The sequence below is a fragment of the Ursus americanus genome, chromosome 16 (genome assembly GCF_024610735.1).
Source record: "Ursus americanus isolate L20-20 chromosome 16, mUrsAme1.1.p, whole genome shotgun sequence".
Classification (NCBI taxonomy): domain Eukaryota; kingdom Metazoa; phylum Chordata; class Mammalia; order Carnivora; family Ursidae; genus Ursus; species Ursus americanus.
This window is the reverse complement of record NC_142142.1, coordinates 55,353,983-55,370,916: the sequence shown is the minus strand read 5'-3', so window position 1 is coordinate 55,370,916 and position 16,934 is coordinate 55,353,983. Positions and strand designations below refer to the sequence as shown.

At 42.0% G+C, this 16,934-nt stretch overlaps 2 protein-coding genes across 4 annotated transcripts in view; both read left to right on the top strand.

The window, feature by feature from the left end:
- BCO2 (beta-carotene oxygenase 2) overlaps window positions 1–4,175 on the top strand; it is a 106,150-nt gene extending 101,975 nt beyond the window's left edge. For all 3 annotated transcript variants that reach the window (XM_045797778.2, XM_087868440.1, XM_045797775.2), the window contains 3 exons: window positions 707–889; window positions 1,574–1,684; window positions 2,942–4,175. In XM_045797778.2, coding sequence (XP_045653734.1) covers window positions 707–889; window positions 1,574–1,684; window positions 2,942–3,055 — 408 coding nt within the window. In that variant the 3' untranslated portion in view covers window positions 3,056–4,175. The remainder of the gene's footprint in view (window positions 1–706; window positions 890–1,573; window positions 1,685–2,941) is intronic.
- A 1,955-nt stretch (window positions 4,176–6,130) lies between these two features.
- Window positions 6,131–12,842, top strand: PTS (6-pyruvoyltetrahydropterin synthase). Its single transcript, XM_045797791.2, has 6 exons — window positions 6,131–6,288; window positions 7,840–7,919; window positions 9,154–9,176; window positions 9,558–9,614; window positions 12,147–12,217; window positions 12,405–12,842. Exons 1-6 carry the CDS (start codon window positions 6,200–6,202, stop codon window positions 12,526–12,528), a joined length of 444 nt encoding a protein of 147 aa, XP_045653747.1. The 5' UTR covers window positions 6,131–6,199; the 3' UTR covers window positions 12,529–12,842.
- The last annotated feature ends 4,092 nt before the right edge of the window (window positions 12,843–16,934 follow it).

Here is a 16,934-nt window from a genome sequence, read left to right as displayed (position 1 = left end):
CTTACTTCATTTAGCCCAATACCCTCTAGTTCCATCCATGTCATTGCAAATGGCAAGATTTCATTCGTTTTGATGGCTAAGTAACATTCCACTGTGTGTGTGTGTGTGTGTGTGTGTGTGTGTGTGTGTGTGTGTGTATCACATCTTCTTTATCCATCCACCTGTTGATGGACATCTGGGCTCTTTCCATATTTTGGCTATTGTGGACATTGCTGCTGTAAACATTAGGGTGCAGGTGCCCTTCGAATTGCTATGTTTATATCCTTTGGATAAATACCTAGTAGTGCAAATTCTGGGTCATAGGATAGCTCTATTTTTAACTTTTTGAGGAACCTCTGTACCGTTTGCCAGAGTGGTTGCACCAGTTTGCATTCCCACCAACAGTGTAAGAGGGTTCCCTTTGGAGAGAGAGAATCTTAAGCAGGCTTCACACTCATTGCGGAGTGGGGCTTGATCTCACAATCCCAAGATCATGACCTGAGACAAAATCAAGATGCTTAACTGACTGAACCACCCAGGTGCCCCAGAACCTGATAATCTTTTATGCATCCATGCATATGATGGAAAGAGGAACAATGGAAAAAATGACTTAGAGTCTCGGTTCCCAAGCCCTGTCTCAAACTCTTAGCACCCTCACTGACCTGTAATGCATAAAGTAAGTGAGAAAGTAAGCAATTACTGCAAATCTTTTTGGAACCTCTTTTAGATTTGGTGCTCTTATGAAAGTCTACATCCCGAGGATCTAGAGGAGGAAGGAGGCATTGAATTTCCCCAGATCAACTATGGCCAATTCAGTGGCAAAAAGTATCGTTTCTTCTATGGCTGTGGCTTTCGGCATTTGGTGGGGGATTCTCTGATCAAGGTTGATGTGGTGAATAAGACACTGACGGTAATGAAAATCTTTTTCCCTTTCTGAACTCTTTTTTAAAAAATATTTTATTTATTTGAGAGAGACTGAGAGAGCATGAGCTGCGGGGGAGGGACAGGAGGAGAGGGAGAAGCAGACTCCCTGCTGAGTGCGGAGCCCTACCCCCGGGCTTGATCCCAGGACCCTGAGATCATGACCTGAGCCGACTGAGCCACCTAGGTGCCCCTCCCTTTCTGAACTTTTAAAAGACCTGTTCTGCACTTTGAATTAGTTTCTATTTTGTTAAAGTAGCTCTTGAGATTCTTTAATATTTTGGCAGCTCAGCCATTTACTCTTATTAAGTTTGAGAACCATAGAATCACCTAGGCTAGGGATATATTCTGTCTTGGGAATCTTAAATGAATCACAAGCCCAGAAAAACAAGCCTTTGCTTGATGTTATTTTTAGAGAAATCGTGGGGTTCAGGTTGTTGGGACACTTATATTTCAAGTCGATGGGGAATTATAATTGCACAAATTGTGTTTGATGATGATGGAGTCTGCAGCTGCAAAAGCATCCCCCCCTTTATTCAGCTCAGTGAGCCTGATTCTTTTACTGTTGGAATATTGTACTGACAGCCAAATTCATGCTAGGAGTGACAAAAGCTATGGAAAGCTTCCTGCTCATAACTAGCCTTCTATCAATACTTTTTTGGGGGACTTCTAGATTTGGAGAGAAGATGGCTTTTACCCCTCGGAACCGGTGTTTGTTCCAGCACCAGGAACCAGTGAAGAAGATGGTGGGGTTATTCTCTCTGTGGTGATCACCCCCGACCAGGTAGATGTATCTCCTCATCACTAGTCAAAAAGAGAAGTAGCAGTGAGCCTTTTGGGGGTTCTATTCAGTGATGCTGTCAATAGTTTTTGATTCCGAAACAGCACTTTCTCCCTTTTATTCCTCTCCTCATATGTACATACCCTTTTATCGTAATCCATGCCTTATTATTTTAACGGTCTATTTATAGAATCAGCCTCATAATTTACATTTGCATAGGAATTCATGTACAAACGACTTTCACACATGTCACCTTATTTACTAATCAGAACAGCTTTGTTGGATACCATTTTATGCACTGGAATTTTTACGGAAGTTGAGAGAGCTTGTGTCAGATCTCATAGCAGTAAAGCCCGTGTTTAAATCTCAGTCTTCTGACGTCTAATCTAACGTTCATGCCACCATCTCTGCTGCATTTTCATCCGAGTGTCCCAAAAGTCTAATGTGGTGAGGCCCTAGTATCTCAATCATGTTGATATCTTAACTTCTTGTCTAAGGCAGTCTTGTGGCAAACAGGTTGAGTACCAGCTTTGACCAGTTATTAGCGGCTGCCTGGTGTAGGATTCTGAGGCTTTTTTTTTTTTTTTAAGATTTTTTTAATTTATTTATTCAACAGAGATAGAGACAGCCAGCGAGAGAGGGAACACAAGCAGGGGGAGTGGGAGAGGAAGAAGCAGGCTCATAGCGGAGGAGCCCGATGTGGGGCTCGATTCCATAACACCAGGATCACACCCTGAGCCGAAGGCAGACGCCTAACCGCTGTGCCACCCAGGCTCCCCTCTGAGGCTTTTTAAGGGTTTGGTGAGAAAAGTGCTGCGATCGATTACTAATATCTGCTGTAGGCTTAGGAGGACTTTGTCCTCATACCATGTACTTGCCACTCCTGTAATTACACCAGGGCAAATATCAATCTGCCTTGTAATGCTACCCTTTGTACAGCTCCAAAGTAACACAAAATAAAAGCATTTCTAATTTGGAAGAAAAAAATTTCTATGTCTCTTAGGAGACTGAAAAGGGGCAGGTAACAAGATCTCTAAACTCCAAGAGAGTCTCTGAAAGTAATTGATATAAACAACTTAATTTCTTCACTCTAGGTATGAACTTCTTCAGCCATAATGTCCTTCTCAGGCTCATTTAGCCATTCAGCAAACATTTAGTGAACGGATGGATAGTCAAGGCACTGTGCTAGGTGCTGAGGATAGATAGGAAGATGCATAAGACATGATCAAAAGAATTTTCGGTATTGTCTTTCTGTTCCAGAATGAAAAAAATTTTCTCCTAGTCTTGGATGCCAAGAACTTTGAAGAACTGGGCCGAGCAGAAGTGCCTGTGCAAATGCCTTATGGGTTCCATGGTACCTTTGTAACCATCTGATGGAGCAACTCGAAATGCCTGGAAACTAGCTTTAAAATGAACGTGCTCTTTACAAAAGGGAGAACAAAAAGAGCACCTTCCCTCCCAAACCGTAGACACCTGGTTTTAAAATTTCTATTATAAACGGAATTCTTGGAGATAATAATGGTTTTATAATTTCTTAGAGCTTTTTCTTAAAAACATAAAGCAACTGTTGATACAACCTTTTGAAGAGAGTTTTAAATTTGTATTTACTAGATAGATCTCTATCTAGATAATAAAAACACATGAAAGAAAAAGAGCTGCATCATTACCACCCAGATAGGGTGGGTGACAAATGTCCTCACACTTGAGAGAAAAAATACAAATAATCATAGATAGTAAAACATGAATATAGCTCTAAAAAGCACCTCGTTTTTTCTGTCACGGCCTGCCTGTTAGCACGGGTTCCAGGACTCGCAGAAGACAGGAAGCCAACTACGTCATGCTTAGAGGCTTTCTTCCAAACAGTTTCTCCACAGTTCACAGACACCACAGCGGTTGAACCACCGACTGCCATCTTCTGCCTCACCCCCAACTCAGCCTTGGGAAGGTGTTGTTTTGAGGGACATCACTAAAATCAGGCATTTCTTCTAATCTCCAGGTGTATAGTTCTCCAGAAATTGATGAGAAGCCAGTGGTTCTTCATTCAATTGAGCAACAGGTGGCACTAGAGGCCATATAATCTCCACATTTCTAACCACCCTCCCACACCCCCAGTTTTACCAACAGCCCAAATCTGTCTGCCGTCTGTCACTTAAACCATACTCTTGCCAACACCTTCACGATCTTTTGTTCCCTTTTCCTTCATTTATACTTCCTCCCTCCACTTGACTCAGCCTGGGGCCAGTTAAACTGTCGTTGCTCCTTCTGCATGTTGAATGTTGCTGGGGAAGCCTCCTAGATGTGTAGTTTGGGGCAACTGTGAACTCACGGTCAGGCTCATGCATGACCCTGGACCAGCATAGCCAGTTGCTTCCCAGTTATCCTCAGGAGTTATTACAGACATCATAAACCCTGTCCTTTTCAGTGAAGTGTTCCCACAGGTACAAAAATGCCACAGGTAATGGTTTACATCGTGGCAATAAAGTGAAAGTTCTAAGTTTTGTGTCTGGCTTGATGAAACACAGAACAAAAGCAGCAGGTACCAGAATGACGAGAAGATGCTTAAGTACAGCTAATACAGCAGATGTGGGAGCTTCGAGGCTGAAGTCATTGTAAGAGAAGGTATATATATGTCACAGAGGTCCTCAAAAGGCATCGTACTACCCCCCCCCAAGACATGGAAGATTGTTTTAGATCTTATCTGAATCTAAAGGTTGGAGGAGATTCTAGCTGACTTCTGTGAAGTATGCAGAGCTGATAATGTCTTTCCTCTATAAATTCCGTCCTAATCACAGGGAGTGAAGTTCAAACATATAAAGGTTAGCGGTACAATCATAAGATTTTCACCCAAGGATGCCCAAATTCTGCTGTGGCTCTTCTATCTGTGAGGTTCTTGAAGGAGAAGACAAAAAAGGATCAATGACATTTTGTAATATGCCTATGCCTGGTAATCCAGTGCAGAGAGTTCTGGTAAAATTGAGTGAGCATATGACCAAGTTTCAAAACCTAGGTAGGGCATCTTCCTCTCCCTAAGCCCAACTCATCACTCAGCAGCATCCAGAGACTCAAGGAAAGGGAGTATGTGGTACATAAGGAAGGGGGAAAGGGACTAGGGCTTCCCCCTTGTGACCTTCTCTTAACTAATTACATCTGCAAAGACCCTATTCCAAGTAAAGTCATATTTTGAGGTACTGGGGGCTCAACACATGAATTTTGGGGGGACATGGTTGAATCCATAACAGAATCACTGAGGGTAAATTTGGTGAGTACCCTTAATAAAAACATTTAAGAAAGAGCTCTGCAAATGTAATGCCATATTGTACTAAAGCAACTATAGCAATTTCTCAGAAATTCCTTCGGTTTGTATTTTGATTCTTAAGACTTCATTTGGAATGAGTCAAGTGTTTTCTCCCCGATGTGGTCAATGCCCAGGAAATACTGTTTTATTGTAAGTGATCTTGGGTGAGTAATTCACTTATCTGTGCCCATGTTTTCCTATCTGTGAGAGGACTGAACTAGATAGTGTCTATCTCAGATGTCTCCGTAGTTTATCCTTCTTTGACGTTCTTTACAACCCAACGGGGGAGAGAATAAAAACATTTGAAAATGTGTTAAGAATGTTTGCTACATGACCATAATTTCATGCAGAACAGAGTATGTAGCCAGAGACAGGAGACATATGAGAGAAATCACCATTTGGGGCCCCTATGCCTGCCACACTCATGATTTAATCTATCCTTCCCAGTGCCTGGAACACTGCCAGTCTCATGGCTAGCTCTTCAGTAAGTAGATAGGTAATGAATGAAGAAAAGAGGTGACATAATACTGGGAACTGCAAGTAGTGTGGATACTCCTTATAAGTAGGCCTGAGGAAACAAGATCCGCTCACTCCGCAGGTGTCAACATAGGACAGAGAAACGCTAATGTATGTGTGTTCACGACTGCCTGTGTTCACACTGATAAATGACTTCATGTGTGTGTATAATAAGGAAAGCTTGAGAATTTCCCTTAGTAAGAAGAATCTTTACACAGTCCAAAGGTAGTATGATTTCCGAAAGTCAAGTGCTCCCACACGTGCCCTGAAATTCCCGCTCCCTTTATGCTATAGGTAGGTTGGCCCTGGGACTCATCTCGGAGTAACCAGCCAGTGGAGGTTATTTTAACTAGGGCTTTCTGTAAAGGAGTGGCAGGAGCATGTCAAGAGGTCCCTCCAGTACCCAAAGTGTGCCCAGGATGACCCTAACGGCTCTACTTGGCCTAAGGCTGAACAGTCAGTATGATGAAAGGCACTAAGATCCTACCTATCTTTTCCGACCGACCTCCGGGACTTTTGCTTAGCTTATTCCAACTCCGGCTCTCCAAGAGACTCACAGTACAGGACGCTTTACTGCCTCCGGTCCAGCAGAGGGAGCCAGTCACAGCGCAGAGCGGAGAGCGCGTCCCAGGGCGTCCGCCGCACTGCGCAGCCGCGGGAAGTGCTGCGCTTCCGCACCACCGCTAGGCGAGGGCGGAGGCAAGGCGATGAGCGTGGCGGGCGCCGGCGAGGGCTGTTGCCCGCGGGCGCGAGTGTCCCGCCTCGTCTCCTTCAGCGCGACCCACCGACTGCACAGGTGGGGGGCGCCCACAGTGCCCACGGTGGGGGGCGGGGTCCGCGTGTGGGAGCGCAGGTGTGAGAACAGACGCGCGCCCCCGGCTGCCCTGGCGCCACGGTGAAGGTGACAGCTGGAGTCGACCAGCGGAGGCCCTGGGGCGCGGTGGTAAACCGAGCCAACCGCGGAGGCACGGCCCTGTGTGCAGAACCCGAAGGCCCCCGCCCCTCCCCTTCCGCCCGGTGCCCTGGAGCAGCTTCGGGTCGCTCACGTTAGCTAGTGGAGCGGGAAGGGGTGCAGTGGCGCCCAGAGCAGTTCGCCTGGCCCGGGTGACCCAGTTCCAGACATGTGGTGAACACTGGGCAAATGCGAGCTGCTGTGAGGTGCCAGGAGCGCTAGCCGCCGTCTCCAGTACCACTACAGCAACCCAGGTTTATGCCCTTTTTACCACAGGTGTCATGAAGCCAGGCGTTCCCTTTCCAAGGCAGCCCTGAGAACAAGGAGCACAGTCTGGATTTGCACCCGTAGCATTCAGACTGCTTGACTGCACTGAAGAGTTGATGTTGAGGAGAGTTTGCCTCTTGTTAGCAAGCTCCGCTCTCAGCATACGTTTCCCTGTCTGTAGAATGAGGATAATAATTTCTAACAAGCGTCCTCCATTTCATTCACTGGGCAGATATTTGTGAGGAGCGTGTCAGGTCTTGTGCTAGGTGACAGGGATGCAGGAGGGATCAATGCGCACCTGTCCCCGCCTTCTGTGCGGAGTGCTCAATCTGGCCAATTTTGTGGAGGGTGCAGTGAGATAATTTTGTGCCAAAGCTTTGTGAACCGTAGTATTCTAAATGTAAGTGGATGCGCAGGAGAAAGTGGTGGAAAAGAAAGAGAAACTCAAAAAGGAAGGGGTGGTGTAATAGGACGTTCACACATAGAAGGCCTCATTGAAGATGCATAGTTGGTTGGACAGGTACAGACATAAAAATTCATTAAGAAAGTTATTTTCTGCACAGAACTACAGCTGAGTATTGTACTTTTAAATTTTACCTAATTTGAATACTGCTGTATGGATTGGTGAAGTCGTCAGTGGGCAGTAGTTCAGGCATAACAATGCAAGATTGTTAAAGAGGAGAGGTAGTAGGTCATGTAATTATTTTTCAGGAGAAATGAGATTTTAAGCCACTTGAAGAGAAGCATCTTCTTTTATCATTGTATGTCCTTGGTTCATTCAATCCATGCCTACTATGTAATGGGTACCCAGTAAATGTTTGTTGAGTTCAAAAAAAGAAGGGCCTTGAGCAGATCATTTGGAATCTTGCTGCGGAGCAAGGGTGTGGACTTTGTTTACTCTCATTTATACATTACAGTAGCCTAATTAGGGGCCATACACTGGTTCCTGACAGAAAGTGGAATAATGAAATCAAGTTGATTTATGACTCTATTTGGTGAGCTAAGGTAATAATAAATTGTGAAGCTTTTCAAAGGCTAGAACAAATAATAAATGTAGGGGGCAGAGAAGGCGTCTGAACTTGTGTCATATTAATTTTTCTTTTCTTTTTTTTTTTTTTTTTTTGTCAGCAAATCTCTGAGTAATGAAGAAAACTTGAAACTGTTTGGGAAATGCAACAATCCAAATGGCCATGGGCACAATTATAAAGGTGAGAGAAAAACTGATGAAATTTTAGCCCTTTCAATAAGGATGAAAAGGTGATCAGCAAATATTAGTCTTAACGAGTAAGAAACTTTATGGACAAAGCATATTGAACCTTGAATGAGAAGTTACATGGAAGTTCAGAATGAAAAAAAAAAAATCCGTTGCCTTGGTTGGATGTGTCTTAAATTTTACCTTGCAAGTATCTGTTCTGTTAGAGATAATGAATGGTTTAAACAATTTTTTCCCCTTAGCGTTAATGTGCATAATGAGATTCTTTTGGCACCGGCTTCCTTCTAATTAGGTATTGCTGAGGCTAATGTTAAAATTAGATTGTATTAAAAACATTAGATTGTATTCTTTGAATAAATAATGACTGACAAAAGGGAGATAGTGGCTAGGAATATGCTGTGTGGCAGGAAAATAGGTTGAGTCTAAAACTGCCTACAGTGTTCCAAGAGAATAATTTATGTGAGTGCAGGAGACTTGATTCTTTGAGATAAATATGGTATCTCAAAAAACAGCCGTAGAGTATCAACAGTGTGTAGTTTGGTAGAGTAAAAAGATTCAAAAGGTGTCAGAAGATTAGAATTTCTAGTAGTTACTGCCTTACTTGATCTATGATATTTGTCATTTTTAGTTTGCTTACTTATCACATAATACCTATTGGTATTTGTATGGAGCTAAAAAAAAATATATATATATATATATAAGTCACTAATTTGTAAAACACCCTGATCATCATTTTTCAAATGCCTCGTACAAGCACTTCGTTAACTTACAAAGGATTACCATGAACTGTATATGTTCGTGTGAGTGAAGGGATCAGAGTTTTAGGCTCAGTAGTGGTTTTGCTTGCTGAGAAAGGTGCTGCCCAGCGTTGAGCCAGCTTGGTGTGTAGCTGGATGTCTTCCTGTACATTTTCTCCTCTTGCAGGCAGTGATTGAGCAGCGTCTCAATCCTACCTAGTGAATCAACATCATAAGCTGAATACACACCCTTTCTGGCTTCGATTGGGCTCCTCTGCTTAGCCAAAGCTCCTGCTGAGCTTCTCTGTCTTGGCTGAGTCTTGCTTTGGTTGATAAAAAGATCTTAACTGAAAGAACAGATGTTTGAAGGAAAATATAAATAGAGCTTTGCAGGGCAGAGATCTAATACTTAATTTATGTTGTTAACTTGTGCTTGGGTGTTATCTGTTGAAAGTCATGTGGTTTTTTGGTATTCTGTTTTCTTTCCCATAGTTGTGGTGACGGTTCATGGAGAGGTACGTGCTGAAAATATCTGTGTGATTTGTGCAGATTGCTGGGCCCTCTCAGCCAACATGATGGATTCTGTGTTGAAAAATTCTGTTCAAATCAAAATTACTTCATTGTTGTCCTTTGTGTATGGTGAGCTGCTGCCATTACAGGCCTTTCCTCTCCCAAAGGGTTATCTTTAATCTGCTCTATGTGGACAGGTAGAAGAGCAGTACCATGAAAGGGGTTCCTGGAGCACCTGGTTTTTTCATACTGAGATCGATGAGTGTCCTGGGGATGAAGGCAGATGTGGGCACAATTTCTGCGCATTGTACAGCCTTTAATAATTTAATAGAGGTTTAAATATGAAGGGTGTATTATAGTAACATTCACCTTTGTTTATTCTTTAGATTGATCCTGTTACAGGAATGGTTATGAATTTGACCGACCTCAAAGAGTATATGGAGGTAATGTCATGTTGGGTGCTTATTAAGTACTGTCCTCTAAGAATATTTGATGGCCCCTTTATTACTTCCCCAGTCAAGTATCTCCAGATGTTCCATGACCTTGGGAGTGGAATTGGGAGTGGGAGGAGGGAAGTAGTTGGAGGAACTATTCTCATGTTTTTCTAGAGGTGTTTGGGTGATTTAAAGGAAATAAGTCACAGTTGTATTGCAATAATGAGAATAACAGTAATAGGCTTATCTTGTATTTCTTGCTGGTGAATCCTGATTTCCTCCATTTAACAGATTCTGCCTTTCTTTCGAGACACAGCTTTCTCCTTGAAGCTTTCTTTTCCTTCTCTGGATTTTCCTTATGCCTTCAATCATAGATTTTAACACTACCCTGCGTTATTCACTCTAGTTTTATCAGAAACTCACTGAGGCACTTTGCCATAGGGATAACACAGAAGAAGGAGTTCAATCAGGGACTGGCTGACTGTATCATTATAGAAATCCTGCATTGTCAGAGACCCTAGAGATTATCTAAACCAACTTCTTCATTCCATAGATTAAGATTGAGAGAGGCCGAACAGTTCACTGACTTGCCTTAGGTTGTACGGTTAGTCTTTTACAAAGTTGGGAGTCGACTTCCTTCTATCCAGCTTTATTCTTATTATTCCATCATTTTACCTGTTTGTTCAGTTCTTCACTTAAACTCTGCTCCTTACTCTTTTTTTTTTTTTTAAGATTTTATTTATCCTATTTAACAGAGAGCACACAAGCAGGGGGAGCAGCAGAGGCAGAGGGAGAAGCAGACTCCCCTGCTGAGCAGGGAGCCCGATGTGGGGCTTGATCTCAGAACCCTAGGGTCATGACCTGAGCTGATGGCAGATGCTTAACCGACTGAGCCACCCAGGTGCCCCCTCTGCTGCTTACTCTTGTTGTAGAATCTGACATTTGTCTCATAAAAATGCTATTAATGATCATTACTGCTTCCATGGTACTTATCATCCATACATTCGGCAGGTTCGCCCGCTCTGCATCAGCCTTTGAGCTAAGTACCAGGAGTACACAGATGAGTGTGACGTAGCCCTTACCCACAGAATGCTCATGTTACTTTTTTAGGAGGCAAACAATAACAGGTGCTCAGTAAATTTCAGTTGAATAAATGAATAAGAGGGGCGCCTGGGTTGCTCAGTCGGTTGGGGAACCGGCTCTTGTTTTCAGCTCAGGTCATGGTCTCGGGGTCCTGGGATGGGCCCCAGATCGGACTGTGCTCTGAGTGGGGAGTCTGCTTCAGGATTCTCTCTTCCTCTGCCTCTCCTCCTGCTCGCATGTGCACGCGCTCTCTCTCATAAGTAAATAAATCTTAAAAAAAAAAAAAAAAGTAATCAGTGAATGAACAGACAGCAGTGTGTTTCAAGTACTTTAGGAAAGCTATAAAGACAGAATTTGTGCATTTATTGGGGACATAAAATATATATACACACAGTCTGTATAAGACAGCAGTCTAGGAAATATGAGGCGTCCCATGCATGCATATGACCGTGTGCTAGAGCAGAGGTTCTCTGTAGAGAACTCTTCCCCGCTTTTTGTGCCTGAGGGACACCATGCAGTCCCATCAGTAACAGTGGCTCATCGCGGCTTGTAGAGTAAAGTCAGAAGGGGCCTGTGGAAGAAGCTTCAAAAGAAAAGTTGGGACCTGAACTGGAATTGAAGAGAAAACAGGTATTTTCTTGATATCCATGTTGGAACTGCCCTTCATTTGGTCTGTTTTAAAGGCTATTTGGTTTGAGGCTTCATTCTTTTTATATGGTTCTGGTTTTGTTCAAAAAATGATTTCTATTATTATTAATGTGCCCTTCTGAGAACCATACCATTGGGAAATTAAATTGTTTCCCAAGTGCTTAGATTTTGTACAATAGCTAAAAGTAAAAAGTGAGAAAGAATAAGGCAATTACTGTTCTTGCCACTGACAAGGGAAAACATTATGTTAATATATACACGTAGTAGGAAGGAAGGGTCTTCACATATTTATGTTTTTTCTCCTAAGAGTCCAAGATCATTCTTAAATTACTCCTCATAGCAGAAATTTAGAACTACTACATAGTTTCACTCTTAGTCTGCTTTGTAAAATGTAGTACTCACTGGATCCTTGTCCTAATGACATTGTGGCATTGGGCTGAAGCGAAGAATGTATGGAGAGGTATTTTTGGTAAATAATATTTTGGTAAGTTTTTGGACAGAATTCAAGAAGTGTTAAACTCAGTTCTGAACTGCAGTGGCTGGTTATAAGAAAGCTCCGGTGAATTCTCCTGTACTTTTTGGTTTCTTACCCCCTTGCATTTAGTAATGAGGAGAACCAGTCATTATGGAGATCTTGGCCTTGCTTTATTTTTCAACTTTAAGCATTGCTTTCTGAGACACGGATGGAGTACTTACAGGTACTGAGTTAGTAGCTGTCTGATAAGGTAAGGTTTAGAGGCAAAGATAGAACACTTTGGACTTTGAATCCTAAAGAGAACGAGTGGTGTTTTTCCTTTGTTTTATCTATAGGAAGCAATTATGAAGCCCCTTGATCATAAGAATCTGGATCTGGATGTGCCATACTTTGCAGATGTTGTAAGGTGAGTGTGACCATCTTACCTTATGTAGATAGTAAACAAGAATTGCTGTCAACATTTTATCTGACCGATGCATGATTTCTGAAGTTTTAAACATTATCTTTTAAATCTAGAATTTCTGTTCTTTATAAATATCCAAAATGGAATTTTGTTTATTTGCCTTTGATCTTCTTTCCTTTTTTTCCTACAGCACGACAGAAAATGTGGCTGTATATATCTGGGAAAACCTCCAGAAATTTCTTCCTCTGGGAGTTCTTTATAAAGTAAAAGTATATGAAACTGACAATAATATTGTTGTCTATAAAGGAGAATAGCTTTTAGGGGTTAATACTGTAGAAATACTAATTTCTTCTCATATTTAAAAAAGGTCCTTATCCCCTTGGACTATTAAGAAGTCATCACATACCTGTTATGCCTCCACATTATGTTCCGGAGTGCCCGACGGATTGAAATTGTTGTGTGTAAGACCTGTTGTGAATTCAAATCTATCTTAAAACCAGATTTGTAAAACATCCTCAGTATCATTTAGAGAGTCTTTTATTTATAGATTACAAATCACTTCATTTTCAGTAAAATGTTATGGTGTGGAATTTAAAAGCAAAATAAATCAATTTTTGTTTTTCCGTTATCTCATTTTTAGTATTCATTTTTTTCTTGGTATAATATGAATGGCAAAAATGTTTATAAGACTTATAGTAGGTAAAGCTTAAAAAAAAAATACAGGTGACCACAGAGTCCAGAAACCAACAACATACACTTCTTCCTTGATTACTTCTCGGGTATGTAGGGGCGCAACTTTATTCAGTGAAAGTGAGACACCCAAGTTGTAGGTAGACGTACAAGGAGTGAAGAGAACACCGCTTTAGTGCAGTTGTTCAGTGCAGTTTTGCATGTCTTGTTGAGCTATGAGTTGCTAGTGAGGAACAGCACGTTCCTGGAACGTTTGTTGGGGTATCATTAAACTATTTATTTTGTGTATTTGTCCATGTTTCTGGACCTTATGGCCACCTGAACAATTTTAATTCAGAAAACTGAAGAATAATCACATATATTAAATTCTCTTAAATTAACATGAAAAGGAATATATTATACTGCAACATGTCTCTTACATACAGTTTTTCCTAATCAATTTCATTTTGTTCTGATCATTAAACTTATACCTGCTTAAGTTGAACTGTATTCTTGGCATCTGGTATCTTTTCTTCATGACTAAATCTGCAAGAATGTATTTGCTTGCTTTGCACAAAGAACTGTTCTCTCTTGTGTCTCATTTGTATCTTAAACTCGGGGTTTTATTTTTCTTTCCACATAGCAGCTACTACGCAATGGATTCTCAGAGTGTCGCTGCCTGAAAATAGTAAAAAGACTATGCAGTGATTACTGTACTGGAAAAATTCTCAAAGGAGTATGCTTTTATTTTGTAGAGTTAGTAACTACAGGAATTTTATGATAAATTTTGATAATAATGCAGTGCCCACTTAATTAAATTTAAATGTGTTCTTGTTATCAAACACTATTTTTATAATGTATGCATGTATATACTGTATTGATTACTTGAAAGACAGGATTTCTAATTCCCACAGATACCATGCAAGGTGGGTATTATTCCCATTTTACAGATGAGAAAATTAAAATTCAGTGAGTTGAAGCCACTTGCCTAAGATCACTCAGCAGATAAATAGTAAACTGAGTGTTTGACCCTCAGGGTCTGTCTGACTCCTAAACACAGACTCTAGAAAAAGGGTAATGAGATTATGTATATTTGAGGATTTTTTTAAATAGATAATTTTGTAGATCTGGTATCACATTAGAAAAGTGTTATTTTTCATAGTAGCATGGGTACTTCATGTATTTGCTGTTCTTGAGTTGCTTTGAGAAAACATTTTTTTTTTTACTTGCTCTCCTTAGAAAAGTATGAAGTCTGTCTATCAGACTGAATGGGTGAGTAAAGGAGGGGAGGACCAAAGATAGTAGGTAGGTGATTTTCTTGTCTTTCTAGAACCTGTTGTCAGAGACCCTATTGAGCTGTATTGTAATTGTTGCTTTACCTTTTTGTGTTCTTACTACCCTGAATTCCTTGTGGGCAAAGTCTTTATTCTAATCAGAGTATCTGGTAAATAGCACTCAGTAATTTTTTTGTTGATTAAATATATGAATGGCATATTGGTAGAAATTGTTGAAATTTTGTAGTGCCCTATACATTAATGGGCACTTGGTAAATGTTTCTAGAATCAAATACTGTGAGAGTTTCGAGGCTTGAATTCGGTCCTCCAGCTGTTATTATTCAGGTGTGTCCCTCTCCTCTTAGAGCCTCAGTTTCTTTACCCATAAAATGAATGCTTGGACCTGATGCTTTCTAAAGTTGTTTCTGCCTATTTTCAGATTTTATATCTCTGTGATTTTATTATATTTATTTTATTATTTTTTAAAAGATTTTATTTATATTTTTGACAGAGTGCACACATAAGCAGGGGGAGCGGCAGGCAGAGGGAGAAGCAGGCTCCCTGCTCAGGATCCAGGGCTCAATCCCAGGACCCTGGGATCATGACCTGAGCCTGGCCTGAGCCGAAGGCAGACACTTAACCAACTGAGCCACCCAGGCACCCCATCTCTGTGATGTTAAATACCAAAGGAGTACATATTAAATTAGACAAGGAAGAAGATTATCATGGGGTGGTAAGGTTTGGAAAAGCTTAGTAGAGGAGGTTAGTCGTGAATGGTCCTTAAAGTGATGGGGTAGGGAGGGTGGCCTTTGGAATTCAGGAGAAAGGAGGGAATATGTACTGAATAGGTACACTTCCATTAGTGAGGATGCTGGTGGGAATGGACCAAGTGTATTTGGAATAGAGTGAATAGATTAATTGTAATAGAAGGGTGATGAGATGTGAGTGTCGAATGGGGAGCTAGCTTGGAAATAACAGGATGGGGACAGCCTGGGGGCCTGGAATATCAGTTTGGTTTTTATCCTTTGAGGAATAGGGAGCTGTTGGAGTTTTTCTCTTTGCTTTTTAAGGAGGATCACCAGCCAGACACAGGAAAGTAAGGAAACCAGTTGGAAAGCCATTGTGGGGATCCAGACATGAGGTGATGGTGGCTAGTAGCTGGCGGAGCAGGGGCAATGGAGTGGCAGGGAAGGAGAGCAGAGCTAACACAGTGTGGTGCCTACTGTGGCCTCAGGCATTTTGCTCAGTATTTTCTACCCCAAAACAGTGGCTCAAAACTGCACATTTATCATTATTGTCACAGTTTCAATGTGCCAGAAGTCTGGATGTGCCCCCTCTGGGACCTCTGGCCCAGGGTCACTGACGGATTGCAGTCATCTCAAGGCTGGATTAGGAAGGGTCAGCTTCTGGCTCACTCGCGGGTTTGTTGGCAGGATTCAGCTCCTCACGGGGTTGTTGGTCTGAGTCCTCAGTTTCTCCCTTCCTTTCTTTGCCATGGGGACCCCTGTGTAGAGCAGCTTATGACAGGGCAGCTTGCTTCCTCAGCATGAGTAGGCGAGAGGGCAGAGAGAGGGAGTGCCAGCGAGTGAGCACATGCCCCAGCCCGGTGGAGGTCACAGTCTTGTGACCTAATCACATTTCTAGATTTTGTTCCTTAGAAGCAAGTCACCAAAACCACCCACACTTGAGGGAGGGGATTGCACATATATTCTAGTGTGCAAAGTGTGACGAGGAGAACAGCAGGAGAAGAGGCTGGGGAGGTCAGTGGGGGGAAGGGAGGCCTGTCATGCCGTTTTTGATGCCTGGAATAAAACACATTTCCAGGGCTCCTGGGTGGCACAGCGGTTAAGCATCTGCCTTCGGCTCAGGGCGTGATCCCAGCGTTCTGGGATCGAGCCCCACATCAGGCTCCTCTGCTATGAGCCTGCTTCTTCCTCTCTCACTCCCCCTGCTTGTGTTCCCTCTCTCGCTGGCTGTCTCTATCTCTGTCGAATAAATAAATAAAATCTTTAAAAAACAAAACAAAACAAAACACATTTCCTTTTGCAGGAGTGAAGTATTCAAGCAGCAGTGGTTGTTTCCAATGGGCGTGGTGGGTTTTGTGGGTAGACATACACAGATCTTTAAAGCATGATTCTTGAAATCAAAACCAACTCTAAGGTAAGAAGTTGAGGGGGCACCTGGGTGGCGCAGTTGTTAAGCGTCTGCCTTTGGCTCAGAGCGTGATCCCAGCGTTCTGGGATCGAGCCCCACATCAGGCTCTTCTGCTAGGAGCCTGCTTCTTCCTCTCCCACTCCCCCTGCTTGTGTTCCCTCTCTCGCTGGCTGTCTCTGTCAAATAAATAAATAAAATCTTAAAAAAAAAAAAAGTTGAGAAAAATTATATTGACCATATTGTTGTGAACAGAATGACCAGAACTCAGCTGTCATTTATGTAGCCTGAATTGATGTAGCCATTACCAGTGGGTTATAAAAATGGCCAGAATATGATCAGTTGTGTATATGCAGCCACTCATAGCCTAGATCTATGGTGAATGTCCATTGTTGTTTTTTTTTTAAACTGAAAACTTTTACATTCCTCCTGGAAATAGAATTATTTTAAAGATGAGAAACAGATTGTGCTCATTTTGCTTTTGTTTTGTCTGGGATATTTCTAGCCTCCCCTGCACATAGAAAAATCATTGTTAGTTTCACACAATTTAACTTTATAGCAAGATTCTGTTGCAAGACACTTGGAATCAGTCCCAGATAAACACTCTCTCCACATAGCTGCAGAGA